General features: G+C 39.3%; 1 protein-coding gene across 1 annotated transcript in view; it reads left to right on the forward strand.

Annotated features, from left to right (window-relative positions):
* The window catches only part of tns1a (tensin 1a), a 57,268-nt gene that overhangs the window by 10,152 nt on the left and 28,438 nt on the right, over positions 1 to 18,678 (forward strand). The window contains 13 exon segments of the mRNA XM_035677690.1: positions 1,646 to 1,687; positions 7,928 to 7,977; positions 9,526 to 9,697; positions 9,882 to 9,932; positions 10,105 to 10,227; positions 11,002 to 11,066; positions 11,606 to 11,689; positions 15,227 to 15,339; positions 15,454 to 15,514; positions 15,631 to 15,706; positions 16,057 to 16,201; positions 16,792 to 16,857; positions 17,121 to 17,246. Coding sequence (XP_035533583.1) covers positions 1,646 to 1,687; positions 7,928 to 7,977; positions 9,526 to 9,697; positions 9,882 to 9,932; positions 10,105 to 10,227; positions 11,002 to 11,066; positions 11,606 to 11,689; positions 15,227 to 15,339; positions 15,454 to 15,514; positions 15,631 to 15,706; positions 16,057 to 16,201; positions 16,792 to 16,857; positions 17,121 to 17,246 — 1,174 coding nt within the window.

Below are 18,678 nucleotides of genomic sequence, written 5' to 3' on the forward strand. Positions count from 1 at the left end.
TTTTTGCATCAATATTACATTTAAAAATGTAAATGTTTAGACGAATACAAAGGTATATATAGCTGGATTTAAACTGGTTGCACTGCAATTATGCATCTTACACATAGATTGAGCATCTAAATTTGTAATTTTTCACGTGTGAACCAAGAAAAACTTATCCACAGACCCTTAGACCCTAAGACAGTATCTTAAAACCCTGTTTAGGTCTGAGACTTTCAGGTTGCTATTTAAAGGCTAGAAGCTTCTGTTAAAGTGATTATTTTCCTTTCCTGTGGGAATTGCTCCTTTACAAGACAAAATGCGATTTATGCACTGCAGCACTGAGGCTTGAGTCATTTTCACTTTAATGAGCTTAAAATGGGAGTTAAGATTCACTTCCATATAAAGGATGCATGCTCAGCAGACGGTGGGACGTAATGCAGTTAGAGCATTCTCTTTCATTCTCGTCAATATTCTATCGAGTCGAATAAAAAGTGTCAGAGAGTCAGTCCTGTTTTATATTTTCAAGATTAACCACCGACGATATGACCAAATTAGGAACATTCCAAGCTACAGTAACTACTTTTTACTTATTTACTTTGGACGCTGGCCTTTTTAAATGACTGCAGCAGCTTGTTAAACAGTCCCCGGGTTTGTTTATAGAGCTCGCATCAGCCTAAGACGCTGTACTTAACTCAGTTAAGAGATTTTCCTTAACACATGGATCACTGTCAAGCTGTGTGTGTGTGTGTGTGTGTGTGTGTGTGTGTGTGTGTTTATGGACAGGCAAACACACTTTCTCTCTGTCTCTGTCACATATTTTCTTTCTTTACCTCACATACTGTCTCTGTTTCTCTATCCATCCCTCTCTTACACTTCTTGACCAGATTAGTGTTTTTATTTCCTTACTTTTACATATTGATAATTTGTTCCACTGTAAAATTCAGCAGTTGCATTTTTCTTTTTATAACCAGAAATGTCAGTGAATTGTTGAATTGAATTACATTGAGTTGTGACTGAAAGCTCTGGAGGAAATATAGTAAGTCAACACTGAATCAGGCTATTTTCAAGTCAAGAATGATCCTTTAAGCCAAATGATTAAAGTTGTATATTCCAAATAATGAGAATCAGTTGTCTTCCAAATAGGGGCGTTTACTGCAGTTGGTTTATTTGAGAAGCAAAATTATGCACCTTGTCCTTAAAGGTGCTTTAAAAACCCTCCACACTGGTTCAAAAACATTCCCCTTTAGTTTGAATATCCACAGTGTCTCTTTCTTTCCATTACATAATATTTGCTTTTTGTTTGTACAAACCTATATTTAAAAAAAGTTGTTGAGAACCATAAAGGTCCTCATAATTGCACTTGAGTTAGTCCGAGAAAAGGACTCCCTTCATCAGGAGGGTGAAAGTCGTATGTTTGTCAGGCAAAGTGTGTACAGATCAAAGAGTATTTTCCTCAAGGTTAATAGAATGACTGTGTGTCTAGTGTATCACCGACAGCCAGACAGGGAGAGAGAGAGAAAGTCTATAAAAGATGTAGTCTCTCCGCCTTCTCTCTCTCTCTCTTTCTGTCTCTTTCTCATCCTTTTGCTCACCGTGTTGTTTCTTCCTCGGTGTGAAAGAAACAATAACTAACCCCCTGACTCTGTCTCGCTTTTCTCTCCAGCCTCCCACTCCTCAGCTGCCATTAAAGCATGTAGATACACCGGTAAGTAACACCTCTTCTTTATAATGCCAAGGAGACATGCTTTAAAAAGCTGTTCATTCATAAATGCTGTGATTGTTATGCAGCAAGGTGCTGGAATAACAATCCCTATCTAGACTATATGGCCAAATGTATGTGGACACCCTTTCACACATACATTTGTATGTAAACTGTTTTTCATAGTTTGGGCTAAGCCTTTTAATAGGACCAGAGAAATTATTTTACCAGTTTTTTGTGGAATAACTTGACTGGCCTGCACAGTTCCCTGACCTCCCCCCTATCCAACACCTTTGGGATAAACTGCAAGCCCGACCTCATCACCCAACATCAGTGGCTGACCTCACTGATGCTCTTGTCGTTGAATGGGGGCAAATCCCTGCAGCCTGGCTCCAAAATATGGTGGAAAGCCTGAAACCAAAGAGTGGAGGCTTTTTAAGCAACATATTGTGTGCAGCAATGTTTAACAATCACATTTTTTCTGGTGTCCCTATACCAGAAAAGAGATAATTGAAGTCTGAGTCATTATCAACAATAGAGACTCAGCTGCCATCATTAAAGATGCTGTATTTGTTGTATTAACCTTGCTTTGCTAGTAAAAACACCATTAATTTAGTAAGTTACCAGTTTCAGGTTTCTACACAGTGATTTTACAGTCCAAAGGATGACCTCTTTGATGCTTAACCACATAACCTACTATTACTGTCTATCCATACATGGTACATCATTCTGTATTCTTTCTTTTACCCTCCATGAAGTCTGTAGTGTGGCACTGGAATAATTATATCCTTTTTTGGTGTTTAACTATAATCCGGTAAATAATAATTTCATTATAATTGGCCGTAGTTGAGGCTGTTGAGCTCTGACCCAGCACGCAAATCCCACCACCTGTTCCTGCAAGCTGCAGAAGGTGGCAGCACCATGCAATACATAACTGCCAACCAATCACAGCGCCTGCTGTGTGATTTGGACTTTTGGGTGGCACACAGCTTACATAACTTTAAATTAAAGGGACCTGACTCTAAATGAAAGCAACCATGAAATTGAAGCTGTTAATGATAAAACGGGAGGCATTAAGAGAAATGAATTGTGGAATATGACACAGTAAATCATATAAGTAGAAGAAAGTTTTCAAAATGATTTGTTAATATATAATTTTAAGGCTTTTTTCTTTGTTTTTCTATGCATCACTTTAATTCAACTTGATTGAATCCATTTCGAATTTTTATTAAATGGATTCATTTACTAATTAAACAATAAAAACAGGTCCATGATTATTCCAGCAGCACACCCATGACTCAAGTGGCCTGAGATAAATGATTTAACCCTCTCTCTGCTCTGTGCCAGTATAAAGAAATATTTGGTACATACCTTAGCAAATGAGATAAGCTGCCGTGACATCTGTTGCTGCCAGTTCACTGCAAATTGTGCCTCATCTGTGCCAGAAAGTGCTGCCAAGGCCTGGCCCGAGACTAGGCATACATGTTTAGCTTGACATTGCTAAACCATGAAGGGCGTGGGCACGGGTGGTGGGTTTCCAAGACGGCAAGATTCCAGAAAAATAAGAGAGGAGATCACCACCACTAATGCAAAAAGACAACAGTTTATTCAAGCCAGCAGTCACAAAGGCAGAAATATGTTAGCCTGTTTTAAATGTTTTCAGATTATAAGGGGGCTGCCTTGTCTTTATTTTCCCTTTCATGAAACCAGAAGCTTAATTTATTCACGAGATAAAAGCAGCACTGATGTCTTGCATCTCTGTTTTTTCTCTCTTATGTGAGTCACCATAATGAGTCAGTGTTTGCGTCAGACGTCACTCGAATGTTTAGACCGGCAGCAGAAGTTCTGCGGTGATTTAGAGTGCGATTATAAACACAGATTGTTCTGTGTACACCAGGCTGTATGGAGATATTCATTTACAGTCTGTGCATTTTCACAGAGAAAGAGAGACAGAGGAGAGACTGACAAGTGGGGACTGAGGATCAATTTAATGTAGCATTTTAAAGGAATACACCACCAAGTAGTTTTTACCTTGCTTGCTACAATACTTTATTTGTCACCAGCATACTTTAGTTAGTTGTTTGCATTTATTGTTAGCAACCAGTGAAACATCTGTACAGCTAACTCATCTAGCAACAATTGGATGCCATATGTTAGCAAATTGTGCCAGAAATATGATTTTGGTTTAGAGCATACTGAACATACAGATAAATAGCGAAGAAGTAGATTTTGAGTGCTTTGAGAAGTCTTCTATAGTAGGCAAATCTGCAAGCACCAGCACTGACTTGACTTCATCTCGCACTGTTAACAAAAATAGAAAAGAATTTGTGCATCCTCCCTGTGATTCAGATCCACTCCAAAATTGAATGGGTTCTTTCTTGGCCCATGCTACACCCTTCCACCAGCAGTTTTTTTTATAATCCTGCTGACAAACAAAATAAAACAGCACCCAAAACACAACCTCCTTGGTGGGGGTAAGGATAGATTATTCTGTTCCTTTGACATCAATACCACATTTCTTCTGTTTCATTATTTACCATCAACAGGAAGCGGGTGCTGTTTTCAGAGTGCAATATGACGTGTAAGACTGTGTTTGTCCTCTTTACTGTAATGCCCAAACACCAGAACAGTAGATTAAGGGTTGATACAAGTAGCAACATCCTTTTTCAACAGCAAGCAACAGGGTTTATGGGAAATGCGGATGTAATTATGAGAAATGCTGGCACTAAAAATATCAAGACAGAGGCTACTAATTGTCTTGACCATGATCTTGTTGTTTTTACTGTAATTATAGAAAGTTGTCGCAAACAATTTGACAATGACATATTGATGTTTGGGAGTAAATGCTACAGCCCTTTTAACCAGACATTTCACATCTAAATGAGTTGCATCCTCAGCCAAGGTTGTGATCCTGATTTACCGTCTATATGTTTTATTTAACCAAACCATCTCTGTTGTGATTGTTACCTCTTATCACATCAGGTTTCCTTCCTTTCAAGTTTAAGGGTAATCTTGTGTTGTGCTTGGTTAAAAGCCATACATTCTGGCTGGACTTCCAAAAAAACCCATCAGATTTTATATAAAATTTTATCCTGGAATCCTTGCTTGAATCCAAGAATCATCCTCATATGGGGTTTTCCATATATGTGTGTGTGTGTGTGCATGGTGTATGGGCAGAAGGGGGGAAGTGCTGGTGTAATGTTTATTTGGTTAGTCCATAGGATACATCCACGGTGGTTTTGAGTCCAAACGCCCCATTGTGACCATAATTGAGTCCGTGTGGGGCCTGCTTTATGAGGGATTATTCAAATCAGTTTCTTTCTCAGAAGAGGAGAGTGTGAGACATGCATATAAGCGCCAGGCACAGTAAATCAAAAATAAGTTTGTATGACTGTGCATAAAGCATACAAAGGAAGAAAGTTGCATCCAGTTTCACAACACTTGTAATGACTATCCATTTTACTGCTTAAACCAACAGGGAAATATTGAAAGATATTGCTTTCATTCCATATTTTATGCTTATCTATCGCTTCAGCCACTAGATTGTTGAGAGTAATTAAGATCAAACACATGTGCAGCAGGCAAGCACAAACATATAACAGTATATCCTCACAGGAACCATGCAGTGCACAAACACATAGCTTGGGAAGAAAGGGATTCAAGACGAGAGAAGCAGGGGGGGAGAGAGACGGTAATAATGAGAGATAATGAGACCGTGGGAGGGGCAGTTCCAGAGAACACAAAGTGGGCATAAGAGAGACGACAAGAGAAGAAAGTAGGGAGAAGGCAGTCGAGAGGAGAAAGAAGAGAAGGACGAATGCATCATCATATATTACATAATCGCTGATGAAGTTTGGCACAAACAGCTCAGAATCTAGCTTTTTTTTCTATAAGGAGGAGCTGGAGCTACTTTGTTTTCAGCACTTGAAGACTGAGCTTGTTATGATGGTTTCTGATTTAAAAAAAACTAAATGACAATGGACATACAGTGGCAAATTATGCCTGGAAATCTTGAGTGTAATAGTTTTTATTTTATGATGTAAATAGTAAAACATAGAGAAGTGGTTAGCCATGCCTCTGGGCAGCTCCATTGGAAGGCGTTTTGCCCACCTGCGTTCATCCTTGAGGTGGAGCACTGGGTACCTGTTCAGCAAGGTAGGCCACTCCCACACAGGAAGGCAAAATTGCTACTAAATGTTTATTTTTTTGGTTTTCGTATCTTATCCCTGCTTAAAATGTGTCATTTTTAGTTGACGATATTTTTTCACAAGTTCCCTCTGTAGCAGTTGTGGTGCTTTTGATCATAATGTAAGGTCTTCCTCAGCAGTTGGATTTGTGACATATATGCTACAATGTGCAAAAAATTGGTGTCTTTCTTAGTATATGGTTAGCATTCATCCATTTCTTCTTTCTTTTTCTTTGTCTTTTTTTTAAATCCCATTAAAAAAAAAAAAAATTAGCATTAGCATTTATCAATTTTTCAATACTTTCAGTCATCCCTACCTCACACACATCATACTGGCTGAATGGTAGAGATCAGTGCAATTACTTACTTATTTTACTACATCTGTTACATTTGGAGATGAACAGCCGGGCGCTATGGTTTTAAATAAAGATTACTCAAACAGGAGGAAACAGCAGATTTGTTGGGGACTAATTTCAGCCGTGGATTAACACACATTTAATGTGCAAGCGAGTAACAGGATGGCGTATGTGAGATTCATGATAATAAAGGGGTTAGCAATGTCATGCAATGGTGTGGCTTGTTGATGTGTTTTAATAGTTTCTGAACAATGGAGCTCTATGGTGCAGAAGAATAAGATATCAGACTTTGGCGACAGAGAAAATATGTTTATTGTTGGTTTTGGTCTTTTCATGGAATTGAGCCTTTAGCCTTTATCTGCGAAAGCCAGCTTTCTCATGTGAAAGGTGCATTTCAATGGATAGATAGTGCACTCCACTTTAAATGCGGCATTGACTTTCACGAGGCGTTCATGCACCCATGTTGCTACAAAACAACAGTTTGTTCCTGTGATGTGAAATGTACCGGCGTAATAACACCCCTGAAGCCCCCAATGCGAACAGGCTGTTTCATTTTGCAAACACCAGCGTCCGCGGGTCCGCCTAGCATCTGGTTCCTGTCAAATCACAGAGAATTATGCTTCCTATTTTGGCTCTTGGGGGTGGGATTAGCTTCATCTGTGAGAGGCTGCTCGGCAGTTATATTGAGAGCTTTTCGGTGTGTGTTTAACCTTGTGCCGTGATAAGAGGCCCTTCTTGCCAAGATCTCTGTTTAACCACTTGACCGGTGAAGCTGAATGCTCACTCTGTTTGACGTTGTGGACAAAAAAGTAGAGGCGATGTCTGTGAAGATACATTCAGATGTCGTTCTATCTTCTTGGATGGCTTCATCTTTTCGATGGCAGCTAAACTCGCAGAGACAAGTTCTCCCCTGGGCCGCCAAACAGTAAGAGGAAGAGCAGCTCCAGCATCTATTATGCAGAGATTCCTCAACAGAACAGCATATTCAGTAATATTTCCCTTCTGCAGCCCTGTCACTGCGAAAAAGTCAGGACTTCCACTCTTTCCTCAGTAAATAACTAGATACAGGACAGGATAATTAAAGCCTGTGCTGAAGTCCTGACAAGACCTGAGTCAGGGTGGTTTTCTCCTGGAACACACTGGTGTATTGTGACTTTTTTTTTCTCCTCTTCTTCTCACCTTTCTTCTTTTTATCATATTCTTATTTTATTCATCTTTTCTTTCTGAATATCTCTTTCTTCTTTCCTATCCCTCATCCCTGCTTCTTCTTTTCCCCTTCTCTTCTTCATCATCCTCGTTTTCTTCTTTTAATTCTTCTTCCTCTCTCCTTCTCTTTCTTTGTTATTTCCATCATCTCTTCTTCTACTTTTTCTCATGTTACTACTCTTTTTCATCACCTTCCTTTTTTTGTCTTTCTCTTGTACTTCTTCTCTTTCCTTTCCTTTTTTAAGTTTCAGTTTCCCCCCTCCTCTTCTTTTCTCTGTATCTTCCTTTTTCTCCAAAAACAGTTTCAGTTTTGCTTCTGTGATCTGATTTTTCCCTAATAGGTTATGTCAGATTGCAATTCAATAACATCATCATCATTACCAGATGCAGTTTGCTTATGAATAATTTTTGTCCCTCCCTCCCCCCCACCCTCTTTTGTGTTTTTTCTATGTGTGTGTGTGTGTGGTGTGTGTGTGTGTGTGTGTGTGTGCTCTCCAGGGATCTACGAGGTCCTGCAAGAGTGTGGAGATAAGGCGAAAGCAGTCGCAGTAAGACATAGCATTGTTATATGATTGTGTTAAACTGTATGCGAATGCACAGATGTGCACACTTATTTCATCAGAATAAAATAGCAGTGGGAATGATAAAGCTGTACGAAGTAAATTAAGTTAAGTTTAACCAAAAACAATCTAAACATCTTTGTTCACCTCCAAAAACTTAAATAAATTCACGGAGACGTAATAAATCCCTTAAATCCATTATCATCCACAACTCAACAATATTTTTTATATGAACATTTAAAAAAACCAAACATTTGTGCTGGATATTTCACAGTTTTAGTAGGAATGTAAATCATCATTCCACCTCCCTGTTGTCTGTTATTCTTCAGGCATGGCTGTTTCTCATGCGGGGCTTTACTGTATGCCCACTGGCCAGTGAAATAAATTGCATAATATCAGCAGAGGTCATGTCAACAGCCAGTGAAGGATTGTAAACCTTTTCCTTTCCAAGAAATATAAGAGTGAGCTGCTGGAGTTTACATTTGATCAAGTGGATGTTTGTGATGAACTCTGTCGTTAGTCCTCGAGAGAAATCGGAGAGTTCTACAAATGTTCTCACAGCAACTGTTAAAAAAAAAAAGTTTCACAGCAGTCCTTGTAAAGATGATAATCACTGAACATTGGACTGCAGTTTGGAGTGAACAAACCTAGTGATCCTAAGTCCTATGTCAAGTTAATGGTGGCCTGACTGTCATGTGTTTAGAGGTTAAAAAATTACCAAATCTGATGATTTTCAGGCTGTTTGAACAGTTGTATTTAAATGTTTGGTTAGGACCTGCTACATCATTCAAATGCATAAAAGATCAATAGTCATATGTAACCTGAATGCCAAAAAAACCCTGAGCTCACATTTTAGTCAAGCTTAGCTCAATACCTGCAAATCATCAAATCAGTGCATACTTGTCAGTCATGTCAGACTATAATTATTGATCAATAAGAAATTCCATTTCACTTGCCCCTTTTTTTCCCCAGACAGATCAATTTGTAAGTCAACTGGATGACAGTAAGCTTTCAGATCATATATGTGTCAGTTACTTTAATTAAGACAGCAGTGTTTTTCACCAACAGCAACAAACCAAGCAATCACAGCTGTAATACAATTAATTAGAAACTCAACGTAGATGCTTCAGCTTTTAGACAAATCCAGTCATCTGCACAAAAGCACCCTTCATTATTGGTCAGATTTGAGGTTATAAGATAGAAAACCCTTTCTCGTGACTGACTGAATGAGTGTTGATGACATTGATCACATTTGGCAGGCATACTACAGCAGAATGAAAATGAAACAATGTTTATAAAAAAAATGAAATAAATAGAATTTCTCGAAATGTATTGAAGTACAGACTGTAAAGCCACTCTTTCTTTTATCGAAGAGAATATCTTTTGTGTTGGTGATATACAGAAGCACACACTCCTTCCTCTGCAATCAGGGCCTCTGTATCATAATCAAGGAAAGCCTGGCAGATGTTCAAACTGTGTAGTTGAGATGTTCAGCTCCACCATGACACCCTCTTCTCGCTCCCTCTGCCTCTCCAGGAGTCAGAGTGTGGTTCAGGCCATGGAGGAGAGCTATGAGGTGGACCTGGTCTACATCACAGAGAGGATCATCTCTGTCTGCTTCCCTGCCGGTGCCGAGGAACGCAGCTACACCACCAACCTCAAGGAGGTGGCGACGATGCTGCGGTCCAAACATGGCGAGCACTATCTGGTGAGACATACGTCTTATATCTAATATAATTATCTAATATTATATCCTATATTCATTTCCTGTCCTTTTCTGGCAGAGCTTTCAGAAAATAATTTTTTGATGGATATTTCTGTATTGATTTTGATCTGTACAGAAATTTCTTAGTGCTTCGATATATTTGTATTTTTTCTCTATCTGATTTAAGGTTCTCAATCTGAGCGAGTGGAGGAGCGACTTATCAAAGTTAAACCACAAGGTACAAATACCTCAGCAGCTGCATAGTCTTTGTTATTTGAATCCAGACACACATAAACACATATAAATCTATCAAATGACCTCACGTTTGAGAGGAATTAAACCATAAAAACCCCTCTCATCCTCCTCTTACCCAGTATTTTTCTTCTTTTGGTCCTGATAATCCTCCTCAGGTTCTGGAGTTTGGCTGGCCAGACCACCATGCACCGGCATTGGACAAGATCTGCAGCATGTGCAAGGCCATTGACACGTGGCTCAACGGAGACCCACGCAACGTAGTGGTACTACATAACAAGGTAAAGCAGGGCTGACCGGTACACAACTGCTCAGAATGTGAATATGATTTTCAAGGAATCATTGGCTGACGTCTTCTTTCTTGTGCCCTGTTTGAAGTGATATTCTCAAAGGAATAGTTACCTACCAGCACTTCTAAACATCGCTAATTATCACCTCATTTGTTTAACCGGTACAAAAATAACAATTGGGTGTTTTACAGGGGGTTATGTGCTGGACTATATGTCACTATGAGATTGCAAGACCACCAGCAGAGACCATAGTGTAGCTCCAAAATGTCTAACTATTCCTTTTTTATGTGAAAAATATAGTTGTTTTTTGTCTTTTCATCTATAGCGACATACAGATTGCATATGTAGTGTCTGATGGACCTCTTAAAATCAACATAAATTCCTATTCAATCATACAGTCCATTCTCTCTCTAAACATACAATGCTGTACAGATGAAGCAGAAAGGAAAACATTTTTTCCAGCTTCCCTGGTTTACTCTGGAATTGATTTGTTGCTTTGAGTCTGACCGGTCACATTAAACAAGCAGAGAGATTAAAGATTATTTCATATTATTTATGCTTCCAGCTTTTCAAATTTAATTCATGCAGCTTACTGACCAGTCCCTCACATCTGAGGATTTATTTGTTTTTTGGTTGTTTTTTTATTAATACAAAAGTCTTTGATCCCTTTGAAATGATTCCAGTTTCAAATAAACTTTTCAGTTATAACGTTTGAAACTTTAAATCATGTAACTGAGTCTTATTGTCTCTGTTTCTGTGTGACAGGGGAACCGAGGTCGAACAGGGGTGGTGGTGGCTGCGTACATGCACTACAGCAACATATCCGCAAGGTATCAAGCATGTCCTGATCAGTAGACACATTCAATATTCAGTATTACATTAATTGTGGCTGGACTGAGTTTAAACGAAGAGACTGATCAGCAGAGGTGACGAATTTTGGCTGTCCATATTGAAAAAGTGTGATTTAGGTTATTTATGTCTCCTCCTCACAAGGTTTTATAAGGACAAGAGCATCAATCAATCATAGTTAGGCCTCAAGGTCTTGGACTTGAGCAGCCTTGAAAATTAAACACCGATGTGATTATTATGGCAAAACACTCCATCCTGGACAGCTTATTTTTCTGTCTTTGTGAGAAGAAGCACTTCAAAAATGTCTCTTAACTCTTTTAATGCAACCAGATGTTAATAGGTGGGATGGAGCCAGGAGGACTTAAAGCTGCTTTGTAAAAGATGTAGGCCAGGGGGCATTTCAAAATCACAAATTTAAAAAAAAGCCGGTCTTCCACAATACATCCAGTTATTGTTGATGCTTTGTAAATTTCAAAATGCACTATAATATGACTAATATGTCTAATTTTGTGTCATGCAGTGCTGACCAGGCGTTGGACCGATTCGCAATGCGGCGCTTCTACGAGGACAAAGCACTTCCTGTGGGTCAGCCGTCACAAAAAAGGTCAGTTATTACCTCACTTCCTGTTTGCTGACTTCTGCTTTATGAGTCTGACCTTTGCTGCAGCGCTTTGTCTGCTGTTTCCGAATTTTACTCCTGAACAGAGACCGATAACTGTGGCTAACGTGAGCATCATGTGTTACGGTAAACTTATCAGTGGGTTTTTTATTTAAACATAACCTGTACCCACACATAATAATGTACAATGAATACTTCCTTCCTTCATTCCTAACACTGTTGCTCTTGTATTTTTGGTTTTGGAGACTGTAACATCTTTCTGTGATCATGTATGCATGTATTCCATGCCTACCTAGTTACGGTTGCTAAGCTATGATTGGACAACACTGATGGGGTCACTGGGGTTTTAATAAACAGCCCATTAAAGGACTGAATAAAAACACAAAGTGACTGATCAGTATAGTGGCCCAATTTCTCCTCTTTTATTTTTTTCATATTTCACAGAATAAATTCTTTCCTGTTGTGTCTTCTGTTTATCTCCAGTTTACTTTTAATTGGGATAATTGCGAGTAAACGTCATGGCACGGACAGAAGCGATCCATCTTGTCTGTCTGAGGGATTCCACTGGTGTCTCTGGGGAGGCTGCAGGGGCTTGGTGGCAGTTCATTCCTGCCTTCTCAGGCTATCAGAGCATATTTTCCTCCAATTCCTCTCCACTTTATGTCCTGAGTGTTTTGAGATAATGTCCTTTCCACGAATAGAGCGCAAAACAGCGGAGTAAAATCCAAACCAGACTAGGTCAAACCAATCAAGAGTGGTTTAAAGGTATTTAAACAATTTCTTATTATGAATGCAGCTCCCTCCAGGGGGAGTATCATCTAAGACATCTTCCTTTAAGTCATAAATCTGCTCCTACCATATTATTAGCCCCTGCTGCATTATTAGACAGTCAACTTCTTAAAGGCTTGACCCCTCACCGCCTCTCTTCTTCACCTTGGGAGAGAGGAATACCGATCTGAGCGCTTCTTGGAAAGGATGAGCAGGACAAAGGTTACAGGGAATAAACGGAGAAACACAGGAAACAGCAGGGGACTTAACACCACTTCATTTCAGCTAGTGAATTAGACAGCCAGTCATTCTCTAACAGGTCTATAGGCTTCCCCTCTGCCCCGCTGCTATTTCCTGCTTCGGATATAATTATCTCTGCCCCTGGAGTCTGCCAGTATTATGGTCTGGAATGTATGACATTAACATTAAGAGTAGGAGATGAGCTAAATCTGCTGCTCCTATAAAAGCTTGTAAAAGTTTGGATTAAAGGTGTTACATGTAGCATTTTAGTATCATTACATGATTACCATGTTGGTTGTGAAATGTAGGAACACTACAGTAAACAAACTGAGCCCTTGCTGGGAGGATAGGCTGCCTCTTGTGTGCCACTAGGTCAGATTCAGCTAGAAAATGTGTTGAATTGAGTTTCTCGGCCTAAGTGAGGCTCCATTATTGTTTTTATGTGCATTTTAAAGTTGCTCACAAGGAAATCTGAATAGAAATGTTAGGAACATAAAAAGTTTGTCTCCCTGGCCTGTTTTTGTCCCACATAAGAGTTAAAATGGTGTCAACTATTCGTATGACTGCTCAGCAATGTCACACTCGAGACATTTTGCCAATCTGGGTTTCTGTGAGGAGGCATGTCTGGATGTTTTTCATGAGGTGAAAAGGTTGTTTCAATAAAAGAAAGATGTGAAAATAAATGATGTAAGCAGAGTGTTTGATACAGTGATATTATCAGGATATTTCAGTTTACAGTGTGGATGCAACTTTGAGGTGTCGCCATCACCTGCAATACAACAGAAAAAGACTTTGGCGTTTATGCTCCTTCAATGTGCATCAGCTCTTTATTAGGCGTATAAAGATAAAAGGGGTAAAATTTCATGATGGTGCAATAGTAACACTGAAAGACAGAATGACAGGATCTCTGATAATTGGTCAGATACTGCAGAGTGATATCAAAATTGTGAATGTAGGCACTTTGACTGTGTGGGAAAACAGCAGTGATGAAAACATTAACGAAAGTGGTGTAAATCCTAAACAAAATACCACTCTAGTAACAAAAGAGCGGCTCTTCTGATTATATAATAGTACCTTTGATGACTTTTAATTTGAAAATTTGCACAGTGTTTGGAAGGAAACATAACTGGTGACAGATCGTGGAAAGTTTTGCTAGTTAATTTTAAACTTTGTCTTCGGTTTCACCACTCATATTAAAAGCAAACACACACAGCCAATTAAGTCATCGGGAACAAGGTTTGTTGATACCTTGACAGATGGAGTTGTAAAGTCATGCGATGGAGGGACAACATAGCTTGCAGTATGCATTATATTGGCTTTTAATTGTGTCACTTTAAATGTTCAAAATACCGTTTTCAGGTTGTTTGGTTTGGTATTTAAGTCATGTTTCTTGCTTAGCTGCATCTGGGACCTCCCTATAACAATGTTTAATATTTGTTTTCAAAGGACAAGCAACACATTCTCTGTGACAGAAGGTAGAGGAAATATGGTCTTAATTTTGAACAGTACCATTAGCCTGAATTTCATACATTAAACATTATCTGTAGTCCTTTTCAGTTAATATGCATTTGTACAGCCTGTTGACGTTTCAAAGGCTTCGTGCAAAACCTTTAATATAGGGTATTTTCTTGATAAAAGAACATAACATGATTATGTCTCATATCACACAAACACCCTCACTGTAGCTACAAGTTACTTCCTCCTCTCAGCGCTGCTCTCAGGGCGTCCCCGCTCAGTCTAATTGAATTAAAGAGAGGCTAAACCATCTGGCCACTGACAGCAGAACAAGGTGGTGGGGGGGGGGGTGTCTGCATGCGGCGACCCCACGGTCAAGGTCACGTTTGGTATCATCATCATTATCATCATTAACAACCAGACCACACTAACTCGACAGACCCCCAACTGGCCTCTGTACACACCAATTCACTCTGACATTTCCCGTCGTGGATAAAGGTTGTTTTATAGTCGGAGCGGAATTCGGTTCTGGCTGGGCTGTTGGAGCTGACGGGTGGTAAAGGTGAAGCACACAGGATGAGGATTTTTGCGGTTTTCATTGGTGTTTAATGAAGCCAGAGGGTCCTGAGGAGGGATAAGACCAAGTATCAAATTGATTGCCATGGAATTAAGTGATATAGATATTTATGAATATATTTTGGTGATCACACAACCTTTAATTCAGTGCCACCATCAAAAAACTTCTTCCACAGCAAGGTTTGGGTACATGTGCAGAAAATGAGAGTCTTATGCACTCCTGCATTAAACATTTTCTAATATCTGAATAGAGTATTAAATATTTTGAAAAAAAAACATTGTTGGCATCTTTGTTAAGTTTTAAAATTACAAAATTGGAAGCAGCTATCTTTCTGTTAGTAAAAAAAAAAACAGTGTTGATTATTCTGTAAAATCCCCATTGTATAATCAATCATTTTAGTATATAGTGTGGAAGATGTGCACAGTTTTTATGTTTAAACCTGTATTCCATGACTTAGGCACACTGTCTCCTTTTGTCTGCAGATATGTGCAATACTTCAACGGCCTTCTGTCCGGACACATAAAAATCAACAACAAGCCTCTGTTCCTGCATCATGTCATCATGCACGGCATACCAAACTTTGAGTCCAAAGGAGGTGAGTATCTGCCGCTGCCAAATGAACCGAAAGAAGTGCTACATTTGAATTTATTTAAAGGATTGCCCCTTGAGTTGTGGCATCAGAATCATTATAATTTATTTCCCTTCACAGGCTGCCGTCCTTTCCTGAAGATCTACCAGGCAATGCAACCAGTCTATACGTCAGGAATATAGTATGGAAACTTTTATTCCAGTTCAGTGTGGTTTGTGTGTAAATCCAAGGCAGAGCTGAGCCTATACTGAATCCAGTTATTATTTTAACAAGACGTTATTATTGTTATTACTGCAGCAACGTGCAAGGAGACAGCAACACCAGTATCTGCATCACTATTGAACCCGGCCTGCTTCTGAAGGGAGACATCTTGGTGAGTTTCTGCTGATAATACTGATTTTTCTGAAAAATCTGAACTTTCCTTTTCTTTTGATCTAGACTTGACTTTTTGTTGTATTTTACCCTAATCCCTCCTTCTTATAAAACAACAAAACTACAAATTCCCATCATCTTTCTCTTTATGTGTCACAGAAATGATTTTTATTGCTTGTAATATTTTTATTTTGAAAAATATGAAAAGAAAGTGCCAGCTAGAATAAATACTGCAATATAAATTCAAAAGATTGAGTATATATATATTTCCCACAAAATGCAGAGATACTGCCTGATGCATTGATTCATGTACTGATGTTTCACAACCCGACTCTCCCTTTCTTACGGTAGCTGAAGTGTTACCACAAGCGGTTCAGAAACCCGACCAGAGATGTGGTGTTCAGGGTGCAGTTCCACACCTGTGCCATCCACGACCTCGGGGTGATTTTCGGGAAGAACGAGCTGGATGAGACCTTCAAAGGTAACTGCCCTCTTGGTGGGTGTGTTTTTATCGTATGTGTTTTTTGTGTTCAACTGTGTCTGTATTATTGTGTGATCATGAGAAAAGTACAATACAGATTGTGAGTTCTTGCTGCAGCAGGACACCGTTCCTCATTATTTTTATAGTGAACAGGGTCCTCTGGTGGTGAATGCAGCTCAGCATTCACTCACAGTAATATAAAGGGAAGGGAAGGTTAAATGAGAAGCTAATTATAATAAAGCTCAACCAGAGTTCACTGAAGTATTTAGACATTAGAATGAACACTGAAACAGCACAATGTTTGCACTGCAGATGCCTTTATCATCCAAAGTTGAGCATTATTGAACTTCATTTTTTAGTCTAATGCTAGAAATGAATGCATAATGCATTGATTTGTGTACTGAGTATTGTTGTTTGCTAAATAACATTGAAATTGCCACTGAAAATCTTGACCTCTGATCTGTTCTTTGTGTTGTTTAGAATTTGTTAGACTATGATGCTCCATGCATGTTTAAACACATCATATTTCACCCACATATTGGGTTTGTGTGCGTTTGTGTCAATTATTTTACAAAGAAAATCCTTTTTATACTGTGTTTGTACAGATGAGAGGTTCCCAGAGTATGGGAAGGTGGAATTTGTTTTCTCGTATGGACCAGAAAAAATCAAAGGTAATCCATTTCTGTATGCATATAATGTATGTAGAATATATAGAATATTAGAAATACATTATACAAACTGTAAATCTACAAAATATTTTATCAGACTTGTGTATTAATAATGATAATGACATTTTTCTGAATTGATGCAGTCGGTTTTGTTGGAATAAATTCCCCAATGATGGATATTTGCATTTGGAATGACATAATTTGATAAGACAGCTGATATGCTCTGTGGGAGGACTCCATTACCCATCATGCCATGTGTCCCTCAGGCCTGGGCCACCTGGAGAACGGGCCGAGCGTTTCTGTGGACTACAACACCCAGGACCATCTGATCCGCTGGGACTCGTATGAGAGCTTCAGCCAGCGCTGTGAGGACGCTGTGGATGGCGAGCACAGTATGTCCCCAGACACACACACACACACACACACACACACACACACACACACAGTTTGATGGATGGGCTGTCTCCACTCATAGTAGCATGGAGGCCCTACGCTACACAGACAATATTTGTTTGAAGGGAAAGGTGATTTCTGCGGACACACAACACTTTTTAACACACTGACATTTCTGTTTTATTACATTACAAAGAACAATGTTGTTGTTCGATACCTTTGTAGAGAGATAATCTGATTTCCAAGTCCTTGGGTAGCTGAAAAAAGTAATATAAACAGCAGCGTTATCCTTTCAAACAGAATTTTGATTTGCAAATAAACAAATACCAAATTAATTTTCCCCTTAAATCAGATACTAATCTCAGAATTCAGTTTCACTAATTCACACACTTTAGACCCTCAATTAAAATTCAATGCACATCAATCAAATTCCTGAGTTGCCACAAGTCAAGATCTCTGCACCCTACTGACGAGAAGATACGTCTTTCTACTTTTCACCCACCTCTCCTCCTCTAAACCCCTCATCTCTGAGCTGCCCCACTCCATCCCCCCATTCTCCTCCCCCCAGCCTGTCAATTAGGCCTTTAAATAGCCGCTGCAGAAATAGGGGGGCGACAGTCGCCCTGCTACTGGCTGCCCCCTTCCCAGGGGGTTTGTAACCTGACACTCCAGCAACCCAAAAGCACCCACAAGTGCTCAAACCCACCTCCATCCACTTTTGCTTCTGAAATCTGGGTACCCTGTACCCCCTCCTCAGTCATACATAGACATTCACTTAGTTTCTAAAAAGTGATTCATAGAATTATGACCTGTAGGTTACTAGCCAAACAAAGACATAAAATATAGTATAGAGATATAGATAGAACTTGCACAAAAAGGAGGATGCACTCACCCTCTTCGAGTCAGGACTTGGCAACAATTGTAGTGCTGCATCCACTTTTATATATGGGACTTTTTTTTTTTTTTTACAGCTTCACAAAGACCCATTTCATTTTTATGAACATCCCCAGAGAACCGTTGTGATAATTGCTGTGCTGCAAGAAGGTCAGTGGGAATCGCCAGGATTGCAAGTTCGATCCTAATTGAATGGGTGGCGGCGTTCTCAGCACTCAGCAGAAAAACCTCTCGGCCAGTTTCTCCATTTCTCTAATTGCAGCCTTCGCCCTTACACTTGGACGTGAGAATCCGAGTGTGTGAGGAAGCTGGAACACAGTGTGTGTTTCTACAGGGAATGAAGCAGGTCTTGCTTGGTTTGGAAGGTTTGGAAGATGCAACAATGAGATGACACAAAGTCAAATACAGATTCAACAAAATTGCAGGAGTAAAGTTAAAAAGTTCTATTTTGTTGTAGCTAACTAGTTTAACATATAAAAGATTATTAATATAAAAAATAAGATTAAGGCACTGAGAGAATGTTAATCAGGTGTCAAA

Source organism: Morone saxatilis, unplaced genomic scaffold, assembly GCF_004916995.1.
Source record: "Morone saxatilis isolate NCDOM2014 unplaced genomic scaffold, NCSU_SB_2.0 Contig6, whole genome shotgun sequence".
NCBI classification, from domain to species: domain Eukaryota; kingdom Metazoa; phylum Chordata; class Actinopteri; family Moronidae; genus Morone; species Morone saxatilis.